Here is a 17827-nt window from a genome sequence, read left to right as displayed (position 1 = left end):
GATTTTGCCAACTAAAAAAATAATAAGAAATTTTACATTTCCTAATTGCTACTAAAATTTATACACCTACGCACCCTCTAGTCATACGAGTATATGATTTTAAGCAAATTCAATCAACTCAATGACACTCAAGTGAATTTTCGACACTTCGATAAATTCTGCTGTAAATGCAGGAATAGATCGACGTTTTCTAGCATTTTGGTTTACCAAAACTTCTTATCAAGAAAAACATGAACGTATGTACATCATTACGGGCATTCACATGAGATATTTACACACACACACATACATCACCATCCTTGTGTGCACTGCAAATGTGTGAGTAAAGACACAAAGCAAACAATTTCCAAGTTTACAATTGACTTGAAATCCGCTTACGAGCGTTTACCATACTCATGCATAGTTCCACCATTCCCACAACCACACACTCAATCAGCTATACGCACACATGCACACATATCTTGAACGCATACTTGTACGCACCGTATTGACAGCGCCCATTTCCTCTTTGAGAGCTTTCTTTTCGAATTTGTGTTCGTTGCATTCTTCGCGCAATGTTGCCAATTCGTTATTTGCGCTTTCAATTTCCTTCATCAATGTTTGATTATGCTCTTCAAAGTTTTTTGTTCTGCAAATAGAAAAAAAACAAAATGAGAATTTCTTCAGAAATTTTACTCGAACTCACATAAACTCATGTAGTAATTTGACAAGTTGCATTGTGTAAAAAAGAGCTTGTGAATGTTTGCATTTTTTGTTGCAATTAAATGGGAAAAATTTACCAAATGTAAACATTTTACTTAAACGACAAATGAAAAGTAGAGTGTAAATGACAGAATATGCGGGTATATATTATACATACTTGTGTGTGTATGTATAGGTAAATACAAAATGTGCTTTTATAATAACATTTTGCGCCGATGTAATTGCTAGCGCTTGATTTGCTTCAGGTGCAAAGAGGCATATTGTGCTACGTTGCGTATGAGTAATATTTAAAATATACTCCGGTTCCATTGAGAAATAGAGCAAGACTGAATTTAAATGAATAATACCACTTCTCAATTATTACTTTCTTAATTTTCGATAGCTTAAGGGAAATAAATCAAGTCGAAAATACAGTAATTGGATGAAATCAGAAGTACCACAGATTCAAGAAACTCCAATATAAGTTCCACTCGTTACATGGTTATTTTCGCTGCATATCCTAGCTGGTATGGATCATTTTGAACTAAATTGAGTATGCATAATTTTTAACTATATAGAGTACAAAATCAACCAAAGATATGAAAAAACCTGAGATGTTAATAAAATTTTGTTGAGCTCTTTTGAATTTGCACGAAGTTTCACACTTGGACTTATATGATTTTTCTAGTAAATCTACTATGTATCTTCAAAAAAAATTTTTGAGTAATATTTTTACGCAAATGGTTTAATCCTATTTTATGGTCGAACTTTAGCTCCTAGGCGATGCCACGATTACTAACATGACGGTCAACTTCGATTAATTATATTTTAAACAAAATAAACAAGAATGAGCTAAAATAAAAACGATAGAAGCTTTGTTCTGATAACTTCGAGTTTATTTATACAAAATAGTCTGGCCTCGATACACTGTTTTGCGCGAGTTAAAAGCTTTTCGAAAGAGTGCTTCACGTAATTGACCGGAATGCCCTTCAGGATGTCGGTACAAGCCTTTTGGATAGCCTGGACGCAAAACCTTTTCCTTTCATAACCAAATGCAATTTTTTGAGTAGGTAGAAGTCACAGGGAGTCATATCAGGTGAATACGGTGAGTGATTGATGGTTAAAATGCGATTTCTAGTCAAAAAATCAGTGACAAAAGTGGATCGATGGGATGGTGCATTATCATACGATAAGCGCCAGCTTCCTCCTTAGCGATATTTAGGGCGAATTCGACGAATGCGATGCAACAAACACTTCAAAATGTCAAGATAGAAAATTGCATTGACGAGTTGGCCCATTGGCACAAACTTCTTGTGGACAATTCCCTTGAAATCGTAAAAACAAATGAGCATCTACTTGATTTTTGACTTCTCCAAACGCGATTTTTTGGATGGTGGCTTGTCTGGAGCCTTCCATTCGGCACTTTGGCGCTTAGCTTCAGGTTCATGTTGGAAACACTACGTTTCATCACCAGTTACAATGTTGTGAAGGAAGTTCTCGTCTTTTCCGGCCTCTTTAATGAGGTCTTTCGAATGTTGAATTCTGAGCAATTTATGGTCCTCAGTTAACTTGTGCGGAATGAAACGTGCATAGACCTTTCGTAAGCCCAAATGATCAGTTAAAATTCGATAAATCGATGGTTTGGAGATATTCAATTTTAACGATGATTTCGCTTCATTTTTGAAAAATTTACAAAAAATTTCGATAGAGTTTTCGGTGATTACTGATTTTGGACGGCCCGTATGTTCATTGTCATTTATGTCCTCACAGCTATCTTTGAAACGTGTAAACCACTCATGAACTCTGGCACGAGGTAGACAATACCCGCCATAAACTTTTTTCATAAATTCAAATGTTTCGGTAAGCATTTAGTTCTTCGCTTCCACTGAACGGAATGTCAAAAAGCTTTCACTGGAAGTCAGCTAGGGATGTAACTCCCAACGCACTAACTCATTAAAAAGATGGTGCCATCAAAAGCATTTTTATGACGCCAGTCTTGCTTATTTTGAACTTCACCTTCTACAAGTGGTGAGTACGGTTTCTTGCTCAGGGACAAAACAAATTGATTATTCGGCAATGCCTATCTCTTTCGATAAATAAACTGTAAAATTACACTTAGGTACAGCTTTTTGGCTTTTTCCTCTAAATCATCTCCTCACTTCCACATAAAAACTTCATTCATCTGAAATCATTTCATTAGCAAATCTAAACAATTGCTCTTCATACTGTTTTCTCATCGTTTTTAAATGAATTTTCAGTCAAGCGAAAATCGTGTATATAGAAAAATCCCGCAAACCTAATAAAATACCAAAAATGCATGTGTGCATATATGCGTTCTCAAAATTAATAACCAATAGAAGGACAAAGAAAAAAGCAAAAAATAAACACCAATACCCGTTGCCACAAAAAAATTTTAATAGGCTACGTGGCTGCCGAGCAGGCCTAAATATGCAACAACGCATAAAGGTTCCGCACATGTTGACGAACAAAGTTGAGCAACGTTAACAAGTTTACTTTATTTATGTTTTGAGTAAAAATTTGCTAAACAAAAACTTCGCGTGCACACTACACCCGGCACTTCATCGCGCTGTAATATGGGAATCGCCAAACTTTACTCAGACAAACATGGCGCAAAGGCACTACAAAACAGTGTGAAAATTCCCTACAACAAGCAAATAAAAATGGATAAAAAATCAAAAGTAGTAAATTGAATGAGTGTTAAATAAATGTTTTCACTCAACTGTGAATGAATTAAATGGTTGGGAGCATAGGGGTAATGGTAAAAACTAACGGTTATTGCTTTTACATATTTGAACATTCAAAAAAATAAGAGGTTTTTAATCGTACTCTGCTCCATCTTCCTCTACGAATGCGAGTATCAACAGTTTTTCATAACAGCAATGCTCTCAAATGCTCCCGTTGCATACCAAGGGGCGACTGCTGTTAGAAAACATTTTCATATTCGCAGTGAGCACAAACAAACTTAGCTTTGACGACCGGCATGATCTTTTAATGAATGATCAAATATGTGTATCGAATTTAATGCCAGCAAGTTTTGAACTCAGAATCCATCATTCTAAAAGTATATAAATATATCGACTTACTTATTACAGAGCTTTGGTTAGCATTCGCTCCACTGTTCGTTAGTAGTAGCATTAACATAGAGAGCAACAACTGTTGCCAACAGCATGTACAAGTCAGCCAGTCTACTAGTTGACACCAAAACAAATACAATATGTAAAACAAATTTTCTTTTGAATATGTTTGTTTTTTTTTTTACTTTTCCGCATGGAACTGCTAAAATGTGTATGCATTTTTTTGCTTTTGTTTATCTTAGTCTCGTGTATTCTTTTGTTTATATTTCATAATTTTCTCATTGCTGTTGCCAAAATGAAATAACGAAAGTTTCTCTTTTCCCTCTTGACTTAAGAACAAAAACTATTTACTAAAGCACGTGCTCATATGCTTACATGTATAGGTTCGGATGTAAATGTTTGCACACGCAAACCAACATACATACACATGCATATTTGTATATTGTAGGGTGAGAGTCTACTCGACTTTTAGTTTCTTTAGGTTACTCAAAAATTGTACTCATAACTATTTACTTTTAGAAATTTTGGCTTAGTTTGGCTCTTTTTCCCCTCTGAGCTTATTTGGAGTGAAAGACGATAAATTCGAAAATTAATTTGTTTGCATCAGTTTTCTGATTTTACAAACTCAAATAACGGTAAAACATGACAAACTTAATGATGTTAGTAGTTTCAAGACACAAAAATTTTAAAATTAATTGATTTTATTATTATTATGTTTTATTTTTAAGAGCAAAACCAAACAGAAAATACAGCCTAATTGTCTGCGGTCCAAAAGGGTCCATCTGCTCATTGTTTTGAGAAAAGTAAGTGGTAAAAATCCAAAGGGACCTGTTTTTGGGTACTTTTACACCCACTTTTCTCAATATGTTCTCAAATTAAAGTTTGTATCGCGCACTACAAGAACTGTAGTATGGCAGTCTCGAAAAACAAGAAATGAACTGTTTGGAATAAAGTAGGGTTAACCCAAGCTTTAAGTATGGGCTAAAAATGGGCACTTTTTTATATCAGAATCGTATTCAACATACAAAAATAAAGCGGAAACTAGAAAAAAAAGTATGTAAATCTGTTTTTTCAAATACTGTTACTTTTGGGAGTCTATATTGGGTATTTGAAAAATATTAGTTTGTGGAAAAATAAAACTAAAATTTTTTGCGTAAAATTTAAAACTTTATTTAAGGGGTTATATACCTTGTGGTCCGGTGAAATTAGCGAAAGTTGGGTTTTTTTAAAGATATGTAGCAATAATTTTATTGTATAAAAGTTTTTATTATTGGATATTACAATGTTTAAAGAAAAAAAAAGGCTTTGTTTGTGTAAAAATATTTAAAAATGGCGGAGTTATGGCGTTTTCCCCCAAGACCCTTTTTTTGGAAGAGGCTTGCGGTGGACGCGTCAGTCAACTGAAATCAAAAAATCGAAAAGATTTCATTAGTATAGGGTTATATCTTCTTAGTGAACGATCAATATATTAAATATTTTGATTTTTGTGAAAATAGGAACATGTTTTTAAAAAACTCCACTTCTACAGTCCTAAAATTGGCATTAAAAAATTCATATCTGCAAAATAAAAATTTATACATAAAAAGTTGATCGTTCACTAAGAGGCGACATCAATTACGAACAATTTAAAAAAAAAATTATAAAAATCGGTTTAATACTTTTTTTGCCTACGCGTCCACCGCAAAAGCATTTTTGGAAAAACACGTTTTTGAGATAATCGCGTTTAAAGTTTCAAGTTTAGTTACGTTACGTTGTGACGACGCACAATTTAAAACGCTGTAACTTTCGATCTATTGCTCAGATCTCTATGAAATTTTTGGAAAATGTTCTCAAGGGATTGTACTTTACGATAAAGAAATAAAATTTATTTTGATTTTTTTGAAAAACACAAGGTATATAACCCCTTAAGACATTTCGTATGGTCCGATTTGGGTCAAATATGCAACGTTTTATTATATAATTTGTCGCCATTTTAAATGTATCATCATAATGCCTCGCTCATAGAAGTTTTGTTCTTCATTGGCGAAAAATTCTAGTAATCGATTTCCACAACCTATTTCTTATCACTCATGAAGTTTTTGCATTGAGAGAAAAAGGGGGCAATCGCTTTGTGCCAGATCCGGGTTATATGGTGGATGCATTAAAACTTCCCAACCAAGCTCTTGGAGATTTAGGCGAGTCATTACAGACGAGTGTGGCCTTGCATTATTCTGATAGATCACAACACCTCTTCTGTTGGACAATTCTGGCCGTTTGTGGTTAATCGCTATCTTCCAACGGTCCAGTTGTTGACGGTAGAGATCTGAATTTAGTGTTTGTGCATACGGAAGCAGCTTATAATAATTGATTCCTTTTAAGTCTCACGAAATATACAGTAGAACCTAACAGGCAGTCCTGGTTGGGCCATCGTTTGAGCTGTTTCATCATGTTTTGACCGTTCAATCGTTACCATCCGTTTAAGAAATGAGTCGATTCTATTTCGTTTAGCCAAGGCTTTCCAGATGGAAATTCGATGCATCTTGTTTTTTGGTGTTAATCGGTTTGACACCCCAACATCCAGCTTCTTTTTTAATCCAGCTTTGCGCAAATGGTTTAAAAGGTTTCTGGGTGGATCTTTAGCTCCTGGGCGATGCTACGACTACTAGCATGCCGGTCAACTTCGATTATTTCTGTGATTTTAACGACATTATCGACATTTTCTCTAACATCAAAAATGCCGATATATTAGACACCATAAACACCATTTACAATTTCAGCGGACTCGCTTACATTTTCGCCTTTATCAAAAAAAAATGTAAAATGTACCGAATTTTCTCTTTGTTGACTTCTGATTCTGATTGTTAACACGCTGCAACTTAAAACTGACTGGAACAAACTTAAAACAGTAAATGAACTTTTTTAGTGTGAAATGTAACCTTGACTGCGAGCAAGTTCAATACCGAGAAGAAAATGGATTCCTTTTCCCCCAAAGATACTAGTGAAATAACTCAATTTTTAATTTAAGCTCAAGTTGATTTTAAAACTGAATATTTTTGTAGACTAAAAATAATTCGAAAATATCGAAAGAAAACTGGTGCCCCAGAACTACTTAAATATTCTGCTTTAATTCTCAAATGCAGTAAATGTAAAGAAAAAAATATCTGAGATAACTTCATTTTAAAATATTTCACTTTCAGTTTAATGCTTATTCTTCTTTCTTAGACCTTGATTTTTCTTACTCTGAGTTTACTTTGAAGAAGTTACTTATAAAACTCTTGCCTCTATCGATCTTAAAGTGTGTAACCATCCTGTTTGTTGATTAATTAATAAATAAAAATAAATTAATCAAACAAATCTAATTGTTTTTTGAATACTGTCTTTTCCTAACAAATAAATTAAAAAATACGAATTAGTCGAAAGAAAACTTACTTAAATATTCTGTCACGATCACCCTACGAATTCACGTATTGTGCAATACTATGCATACATACACATGTACATATGTGCATATACATATACAGCCTTACAGTTTTTATTATTGTTGGCCTACTTTGTTGTTGCGTGGCTGCTAAAACATATATGTATATCTGCTATGTATTTAAAGCAAATTGCATTAAAAGCAATGAAAACAAAATTCACTTTTTCTACAAATGAAGTTAATAAAAAATAAATGGTTAGAAAAATCATGAATTTACATAGAAGAAAATAATTAAAATTTATCTAAGTTGGATTTTGTATTTCCTATTTTTTTAATTTACTTCAATTTTTTCCCATTCCACTTACTTTTGCTGCTCAGCTGCCAATTCATCTCGTTTAATCGAAATCAACCTCTGCAAATTCTCTTGCTCTGCCAAAGCGATCCGTTGTCGTTCTTCGTATAATTGACGCAATTGTCGTATGTTGCCTAATTGGCGTTCGTATTCCTGCCGCAAGCTGCTCGACATGATTTTCATTTCACGTTCGCCGAATGCTGTCTCAATTTCGTCTAGTTTATTTTTTAGCTGGAAAATCAAAGAACAAAAACAAATTAAAAATATTTCAAATTAAAACTTTTGTTAATTGATTGGTTACAACAATTTTAAATTATTTTGAAGCAATACCAAAAGCACTTAGATTTCTGTACCTTAAATATGTATCTATGTAAAAATATACATACATAGCAATGAGCATTACAGAAGCAAATTAAAATTATTATCTACATTTTTGTAAAATTCTCTCTTTTCTGGTTCTGCAACCAATTTCCAATTTGGTTGTCTATGAGCGAAAAATTTGTTGCCAACTGCGGCGTTATTTTGAAAAATTTCAAAAATTATTCATCAGAATTGTAGAGAAGTAATTTTGAACTTGACGCCTTTATTGATGAAATAAAAAAATGAATAAAAAATTAAATAAAAAATTAAATAAAAAAATAAGAAAAAATAAATAATAAAAATTAAAAAAAGGTAAAAAAATACATAATAAAGAAAGGAAAAAAGTTTTATGTCTGGGCAATAAATAACACAGTGCGACATCAAAAATCAAACCGCACCGGACCTTTTTTTTCTGAAAATATACCTATTCAATAGCAAAACCCTCGCTGGGTTTTTAAAAGTTAGCTCGATTTTTTTTTATTGCGTTTTGAAGTTTTCTATTTTCATGAGATTTTGGAGTTTTACCTGTACGCTAAATTGGACTTATAAATCGACCTTTGTTTGATTTAATCGATTTATTTTGTCATAGCTTGATGCAGAAATGTCGTACATGTACAAATAAACTTATTTTGAGAACAACCTATATCTCAATACGCAATTTTGAATACCAAAATTTCGAAAAATTGTATGTTTTTACCATTTTTTACTGTAATTATGAAAATAATTTTATACGTAACCACCCGTTATACACATTTTCAGATTTTTCTATTTTTGCTAGTATTTTTTCCAGATACGGTTTTCCAATGAATATTGGATGTAACAAAATGTGATCGTGAGTAGTGATAAGCAAGATTGGTCTCACAAGACTTTTAGCCTGTTAAGTACATAGAAAAGTGGCTAGCACACATTCCAAAATAAAAAGTATAAAGAAGGTTGTAGTCTGTCTTATCAGGAAATGTTTGTTTTAGAAATTCCAAAATTTGTTCCCAACGATTTTACCTGTTCTAAGATCGCAGCAGTCTTGAGGTAGAAGAAGAAGAGACAGGCATGGAATTCTTTACTGATGAATCTGATTACTCTGATAATGATGATGTTGAAATTCAATCATTGTCGAAAAGAGCTCGTCTCTAAGGTTTTAGTACGTAAAAATTCTTTATTTTAATAAAAAAAAAAAAATTATAAGAATTCAAGTCTATATTCCTTTTACTTAATCTATTTAATATTTTTACCCACAGAGTTTTTAGATATTTAAAAAAAAAATTGAAGCAGAGTATAAAAAAATTATCTTTATGAAGAAAAATCTTGTTAAAAATTTATTTTTTTAGAAAATAACAAACTTAAAGTTCAGTTTTATGTTTTTATCTTATAAATGACTTTTTTAGTACATTTTGCAACATTTTTGCTAGAAGAAATAGTGAGAAATTTTAATTATTTTCATAATTACAGTAAAAAATGGTAAAAACATACAATTTTTCGAAATTTTGGTATTCAAAATTGCGTATTGAGATATAGGTTCTTCTCAAAACAAGTTTATTTGTGCATGTACGACATTTCTGCATCAAGATATGACAAAATAAATCGATTAAATCAAACAAAGGTCGATTTATAAGTCCAATTTAGCGTACAGGTAAAACTCCAAAATCTCATGAAAATAGAAAACTTCAAAACGCAATAAAAAAAAAAATCGAGCTAACTTTTAAAAACCCAGCGAGGGTTTTGCTATTGAATAGGTATATTTTCAGAAAAAAAAGGTCCGGTGTGGTTTGATTTTGATGACCCCAAAATTGTCGCACAGTGTAAATGGTAATGAATTCTGGCGACTCATGCATATCCAATCGAAGCAATCAAAACACATTTTCAACGGATGCTCATTGTCGTGATCAGAGCAGTGACTAAGTTTATTTTTCGATCTTCTTAGGTACCTCGCGCAGGATGTCATAAGTCTTGCATAGAATAGTTCTCACAAAAAAGTTCGTAATGCTTTCTACACACCATTTTACTTCATTATTTGCACCAAGCGAAAAATTTGAAAGCAAGGAACTCTTTCTACGATGTTTTAGCAATTTTGTGTGAAGTATTCTTGATATTTCCGTCAATTCTTCTCATTTGAAGGCTAACTATAATATAATAAGAAGAAATTTTGCTAAAAGGTTAATAATTTATTCGGGGTTGACGGTGTTTTGGTATACGTAGTTTTTAAAGTGAAACTTTTTATGATTTTCTTTAATGTTTAAGGAAAAAATATGTAGTTGTGTATTAATGTTTAGGAATAAAATTGCATATAATAATATATAAAACAAAATTAGATTTAAATTGAGTTTAGCTTAAATTTAAAAAAAAAAATTTGGAATAAAATTAAATTTTTTTTGAAAATTTTTTTGCTTGGTAAAATTATTGAGAAAATTTTCTTTTTCTTTTTCTGAAAGCGACCACCTCAGATCCTGTTCCAAATAATCGAGGCTATGCTCAATAATGCCTGCAACTTTTCCAGTTTTGCCCAGTTTTTTTTTCGCTTACACCCTTCCTTTTCCTAAACCTATTCGGCTACGGCGGCTGCCAACTATGTTCAAATACATACAACAAATCGATATTAATTTCACTGGAATACTCGTACTCCACTTCAAAATCGTTCCATTTTACTTCTTATTACACTCAGGCCTATGAATATATCAGTTTTTAAAAGAACTGACGACAATGTCCAAAATACTTAAACCGCTTGACATGGAATTGCCGCGCTTTATAAAGACATTGGCATAATCGAATGATTTAAAATTCTGGCGGAAAGCAAAATAATGAAGGAACTGAATATGAATAAAACAACAGAATATGAATATCTTAGGTATTCATAGCTACAAGAATCTTGTGCATGCTATGCACATACGTATCGAGTATGTAAAAATTTACAGAAAAAATATAACTAAATACAGAAAATAAATAAATAAATATCTTATTGATGGTAAATCCTTATATGCTGAAGTCACTCATAATTAGTAATCGAATCAAAGTTCAAATTGATAACAATATCGAAATAAAAGTATTGATTTTTCTTCCTCTGTGCACATGGAAATCCCATCAATGCTAAGCTCATGCAAGTATTTTTTACAAAAATTCATAAATATTAAAGCACAATTATTAATCTGCGACAAAATATCTCCTCCGCTCAATATTCTTCCTTTTCGATATACCCTTCAACTCATTTCGATCTTACTTCCTTCCTAAACTCTTACAATCTTGTTTTAACTGCATCTAATTTCTGCAAGTTCCATTGATAACAAGTTCAGTCGTGTAAACTTCCATGAATTCATATCTAACGGCTTAGACTGTAGATGTATCATAAATTCCTATAGATTTGTCACACTCTAGAAAGCTTTTATGCCAACTCATTAAAGAGCGTGGCGCAGTATATGCCATTGAACCAATTCTACAACGTATTTTTGGAATCTAAACAGAACATACAAACGAACATCTATCCATTTGAGCGCATATATATGTGGATCGTATTGACGACGTAGTACGAGTACATGCGCGTGTGAAGCGACACTTCGCCTTTTTACACAAGCACAATCGGCAAGCCACACGTGTACTGCCGATTAGTACAAGCGAGCTCCATCCATGTACATATGCACATATCATAAGCAAGCAAACAAGGTGATAGCACGCTTTTGCTTCAATACTTACTCTACATAAAATGTATAGGATATGTCTTAGGGACATATGTATGTATGTATGTATTTTGAAATACTTTAACCAAAACACAAGTGCATTATCCATTGCCAAAAACACAATTAGCTTTTGGAAATAAATTTATGGTTTAACTAAATTTTGCCCAACCAAGCAAGAGATCAGCTTTTAAAAGAGAAAACTTTTGAAAGAAATGCTACTTATAGGTGTCAAAAAGATGTTACTGTGATATACTGATTTGAAGAGTAAAATTGAAATGAATATACAATAACTTATGTACAGAAAATAGAAAAAGCATAAAAGCTGACATGCATGAGAGCGCCTAGGATAAGTCAGGTTACAGCGGTTACCATTACCATGAAGCTGCAGAGGAGCCTACTTAAGCGTGACTGAAGAGTCCTCCTCTAATTCGCAATTTGGTGAAACCACATCGTTTTTTTTTCTTATAAACGTTGAAATACAGTCTGCTGATTCTAAGTATTACAGGCATCTAAAGAAGTAAGAGTTAGACAGCGACGCCGCGTTCTGGAAAGAGTTGAACTGGAGCACAGAGGAAGCTTTCAACACTCTCTTCCTCTTCCTCGCTCCTGTGGCTATAACAGAAGTCATTAAAGGCAAACCTCATATATTTCCCATGTGTTACCGGGGATGATAAAAGTCTCCTAAGCAGCAAGGCAACCTACCGTGGAAACAAGAAAAAGATAAAATTGGGGAAGCTAAACTCAATTGTTTACTATACTTTAAAAACCTAAAAACCTTCGCAGATATTGAAATTGCAGCTGGGAGAATTGACCTTAAAATCAACGAAATATATAATCGTGAAATCCTTTACCTACTTAGACTTCAAACTGAGTAGAGATAACTCAACAAGTCTTACCATCGATGAGAGAATCCAAGCAGCTAACAGATCGTACGCATCACTAACGAAACCCTTCAAATCGAAACTACTAAACAGGCAATGCAAATTAATTCGGAAAAAAACCATCATTAGACCAGTTTAATGTTATGGAGCTGAATCGTGGATGCCAATTGAAGCAGATAAAGCAAAACTGCAAATCTTCGAGTCTTCAAACGAAAAATTCTCAGAAAAATTGTTGGAGCAATCAAAGATCACGGCGAGTGCCGTATGCACGACGAGTTGGCCTAGCTTATAAATGGCGAAAATGTTATACATTTCATCGAAGCACACCAGTTAAAATGGCTGTGTCATATAACAAGAATGGACGGTACGAGGAAGCGTTCAACATTAAAGCAAGTTGAAAACCGAGAACAAGATGGGTCGACGAACTATCGGAGGATATAAATAAACTTGGAATAAGGAACTGGAAAAAACAGGTCAAAGTTCACAAAGAGCTATAGTGCCAAAAGACGATGAAGATTGCAAAAACCCACTAAAAATGATACTCACGCTATGAAAGAACAAAAGGTGATGACAGTTAACTTTTTATATAATATAAAATTCAGATATTGCAATAAACTTTTGCCTTAACTTCGATTTCTCGGAAATTAAGTACGTCGAGGTAAACGATTTTCTCTGTAACTTTTGTGTACTGGGTATCTATACTGATGAAATGGCAATCTTTTAAAGATCAAAACTAATGTGATCCATGTGTGATCAAAATACGAGAGTAGTCTTTCATTCTTGCGCTAGCTGATTCTAATAAGAAATGTTATGTTCATTGTTGACATGACTTAGGTGACGGATGCATTGCATCTCAATTCATAGATCTACGTTAATTGTTTCATAACGCCTAAGAAGACACTCTTCCCTCATCTGTCGTGAACAGGCGTAGAGCTGCCTAATCGGAGGTTGTCATCGAACTTGCACCTGCGCTGATAAAACAAGACGGTCATGGTCAGCTAAAAGGAAAGGGTTTTCTGGACCTAGACAAGTTTGCTCTTTTATATTTCTTACACAGCTCAAGGTAGTACATATAGGCAAATGTGATTCACCTATGAATTTTAAGGTGCCTTTGTGAGCAATATTTCTCGTAATGCTGTTACCCTAATAAACGGGGCCTCCTGTTACAATTTAGTAAATATCAAAAGTGATAACAGATGTTACTATCACACGTCGCGAAGTCGTTCCCCACAAATCTCATTCGATTTAGGTAAATATTTATCTAACTGAAATTATTAAATTTAAAAGTGCCTTTGTTTAGGCTGATCTCATCAATATTGCCGGCATGCGACAGCAATTGCTCGTTCCTAAAAAAGATGATGAGGTATATTCCACATTGTGACAGCGTGGCAAAATTAGAGCACAGACATTTCATGTGCGTTATATGTGACCAATCACTAACAAAGTCAATGTCAGTTTTTGAGAAATTACTATATTTGTAAATTGTGGCGATGAGTGAGCTGCCAACAGCCCTATGAGTAATACAAATTTATTTTATTTATTTATTTTTAATTATTTAATTGTTCATTTTATTGCTGATACACATTGTACACATTTTCTGACAAATCATAAAGAGCACACTTAGCAGTACATACATACATACATACATATATAAATGTTTTTTCATGTGATACACGGCGTATGAGTGATATTTGTAAATGATGCCTGTAATTACTTCAGGTAATAAAAGAAATTAGTAAATTTTAAAATGAAAATGAAGGTTATTGGAGAAAAGAAACATTGAAAAGGTTATTTTCTTAGAAGTTGAAGCAAGAGCAAGTATACTTATCGAAGATTTTCCAATAAAAAGCATATAGGCGCCATCAATGCATAGTTTCTGGCACTCAGTATAGAAATACTGATGCTTTTAATTCAAAATTCATTTGGTTGAACTTTAAAAAAATTTCAAAATAATTGCATTAAAAAGTAAACAGAATTTAAACAACATACATAATATCGTTTTACATACATATATATTATATAGAAAAAGTCTTATATGAGTAAATGGATTTTTTTAAATACTAAAATTTCCAATCGATTGAGATCAACATTCGATATTCGATTGGCTGCAAAGAAACACATCCATCGATTGCGCGAGTTTTCATATTATATGGTAGAATTATAATTATTTGTGAGTATAATAGAGTCCATTGCCATATACACATGTATGTGTAAATGCATATGTACGTGTGAAGACTTCTTATTTAAGCTTTTCTCCAAGATACAGAGCTCCACAAAAATAGCATCGATCACTTAGAGACCTAAGATGCATCTTAGTGGTTGTTATTTTGGCATTACTCTGGTGATCCTGTAAAAGAAAATGGAGGAATCATTCCAGGTACCAAACAATATGATTCACAAATATTCGCAATAAAATGTACGAAAGCTCACTTTGCAACTTATTAGTAAGATAGCTTATAGGTTGTATATTTGTAATGATAAAATACTTTTATTCGAAATTAAGAAGATAATTTTCAAAATATTTTTTTTTCACTATGAGAACGTCTAGAGTTCGTCACCATACAGCAACAACTATCAGTTAATTTTTCTGGCATTTGAAGGCTTATAAAAAGGCATTGCTTTTCGATACTATTTATAAGTACAATACAATGGGTTTATTTGGGTGAGAAGGGTGAACTCAAATAGCTTTACAAAAATAGTTCAGAGGTGTCAAATAATATTATGAAGAAATCCAGTGTTCAGATTGTGAGAATAATCATTTCACCGAACATTCCTCCAGTTAATCGATGATTTCTTAATAATAAAAAATAAAAAAAAATTAAAAAAAATAAAAATTTGGTGCTCATTTATAATTACACGAAACAGATAACACCAAGATAAAAATTTTTATCTCGAACATCACATCAGTTCTACAGTACGGCTTCGAAACTTGTAACTTTACAGTTACAAATATGCAACGTCTAGAAGACTTTATAAATCGCTGCCCATTCTCTGGTCCAACACCATACGAAACAGCAGCCTGTGGAGTGGCACCAATCAAACTTCCATACAAATGGAAGTTCTGAAAAGAAAATGGGGCTGGCTTGGACACATTCTTAGTAGAGATTCAAGATTGATTGGAATCCACAAGGAAACCGACGAAGAGGTAGACCCTTGCTGACCTGGAGGAGGAACGAAGATAAAGTAACCCAGAAGAGTGGGAACGGGACGTGGTAAGACAGGGTGAGTCCATCCATGCATACACAGATGGCTCAAAGCTCGATGGCAGGGTGGGCGAAGGTATATATTCTGAGCATCTGGGGATCTCCTTCAGTTTTCGGCTTCCCAATTACTATATTATATTTTAGGCTGAACTGATGGCAATAATGAAAGCCGTGGCACTGGTACAGGCGGTGATAAATACCCTCACAAAACAGTCGATAACCTGCAAGGTAGCCATGAAATGCCACGCATCTCTTAACGACATGGCTAAGTCATTTCACCTAATGATATCATGGGTTTCTGGTCATTGACATTGAGGAGAAATCGATACCAAATTGACTGATGAGTACATAGACAATGATTTAGGTAGGCCCTTGCAAGCATGTAGACTACTTATCCGCGAGAACTTCAACTAAGAAGAGATAAGCATAGTCTTATCACACTGATTTCAGTTATTACGGGGCACTGCCTAATCGGTAGAATGGGTGTGCAAACACATGACTTCTGTAGAAGTTGTCTAGACGAGGAAGAGGAAGAGACGATCCCGCACCTTCTGTGTCACTGTTCTGCTCTATCCAGACGTAGACTCGACTTTTGAGCGGACCTTTCTTTAACGAATTAGAAGACATCGGATCTGTTGAAATTAAGGAATTTGCGAAATTTTTGAATAGTACACATTGGTTTCAGGAGGGATAAGGGCTAGTTCCCCACGCGGCATTACAATAAGCCATGAGCCTGAGTGTGTCCCACAATGGACAACCGCTTCAACCTAACGTAATCTAACCCAGATAGTTGTGTCCCTTTGCTCCCTCTCGGAACCATAGGAAATTATATATATGTACATATATGGTATATAACGTCCTATCACTGATAGATAGGCAATATTCGTAAGACAAAATTTATACGATGCGGTAAATTGTATTTATTCACAAGTCCATTAGCCTAGAAATAAGTTCATTCTAGTCAAAGTATATATCTATGAGTAATTTTATTTTCTGACATCCTGAATATGCTTTAGAGCGAAATGGAAAATTTATTGAACTACATATATATCTCTATATCATATTGCAGTGTATTACAACATCAATTTATCTTCCAGACCAACGCAACATATTTTAGACCGAAGACAAGAAGCTGTTGACGGCCTACTATTAGTTGTTTGTATAGCAAGTAAACCTTACATTTACTCAGGTAGCCAAACTACGCTACGGCCTAGACTTTATTACGTTCGATTCGGTAACAGTAGCGATTCGAGGCATAAACTTGATAGCAGACCTGCTTATATTTCATCTAGAGTGGATACCGATGCAATTTAGCATACCAGAGGACGAAAAAGCAGACGATTCTGCAAGGAAGCCTACAGACTCGGAAGAAGTTACTAATGTTGCTAGCTCCCTAGTAAGTCTGGATTAGGAAATTCTTCTTTGAGGAAGCGTGAAATACATTTATATCTACAATACATACACCCCTCATGTAGCCTGAGAGCAACTTGAGAAAATCGCAAGAACTTCTATCTCTAAGTAGGAGAGAAACATCCCTACTTTTGAGGCTACTTAAATGTCACACTCTAATAGGGAGACACCCAAAACGACTAAGGAGTGTCCTGCAACGAATTTTTTAGAAACTGCTGTGACGAAGAGCCAGCATTTTTTCAGTTTTTTCGACTCAACTGACTAGTTTAACGAGCAATAGGGGCTTCAGAGACATGAAAGGCTCAATTGTAACGTAAATTAATGCCCTCGCGTCATTTGAAATGATGTATTTCTTTAAAAGACTGACAACTTTTTGAACGAACCTCGTCTGGCCAAAAAAAAATGATTTCTTAACAATGGATCAAAAAATAAAATACGAGTATTGAAAACAAAAACAATTTTATTTTTTCCCCGTTTTACACGCTTTAAAGAAACACACGAAGAACACCATTTCAAATGAGGCGAAGGCCTTAATATTAAAATAATTTTTGAAAAAATGTAAATCTCTCAATTTTCAATGATAGCACTGTACAATATTAAAAGTTATCCAGAAAAAATATCACAGCAGGCAATGGTACCATAAATCTACAGTTACACCATGTGACAAAAATAAACTTTTTTATTGTTCGCAAAAAATGTCATTTTTCGCTTTCTCATCAATTAAGATTTATGAAGGACTTTAAATTTCTAAAAGGAAACAGATTTTTTCCATTTTTGTGCAACAGC

General features: G+C 33.6%; 1 protein-coding gene across 1 annotated transcript in view; it reads right to left on the bottom strand.

The window, feature by feature from the left end:
• Nucleotides 1-17827, bottom strand: part of LOC129247477 (uncharacterized) — a 33150-nt gene that overhangs the window by 12691 nt on the left and 2632 nt on the right. The window contains exons 2-3 of the mRNA XM_054886611.1: nucleotides 7539-7756; nucleotides 484-628 (exon numbers count right to left, since the gene is read on the bottom strand). Of these exons, the coding sequence (XP_054742586.1) occupies nucleotides 484-628; nucleotides 7539-7756 (363 nt within the window). The remainder of the gene's footprint in view (nucleotides 1-483; nucleotides 629-7538; nucleotides 7757-17827) is intronic.

This window comes from Anastrepha obliqua, chromosome 5 (genome assembly GCF_027943255.1).
Source record: "Anastrepha obliqua isolate idAnaObli1 chromosome 5, idAnaObli1_1.0, whole genome shotgun sequence".
Lineage (NCBI taxonomy): Eukaryota > Metazoa > Arthropoda > Insecta > Diptera > Tephritidae > Anastrepha > Anastrepha obliqua.
This window is presented reverse-complemented; position numbering and strand designations above follow the sequence as displayed.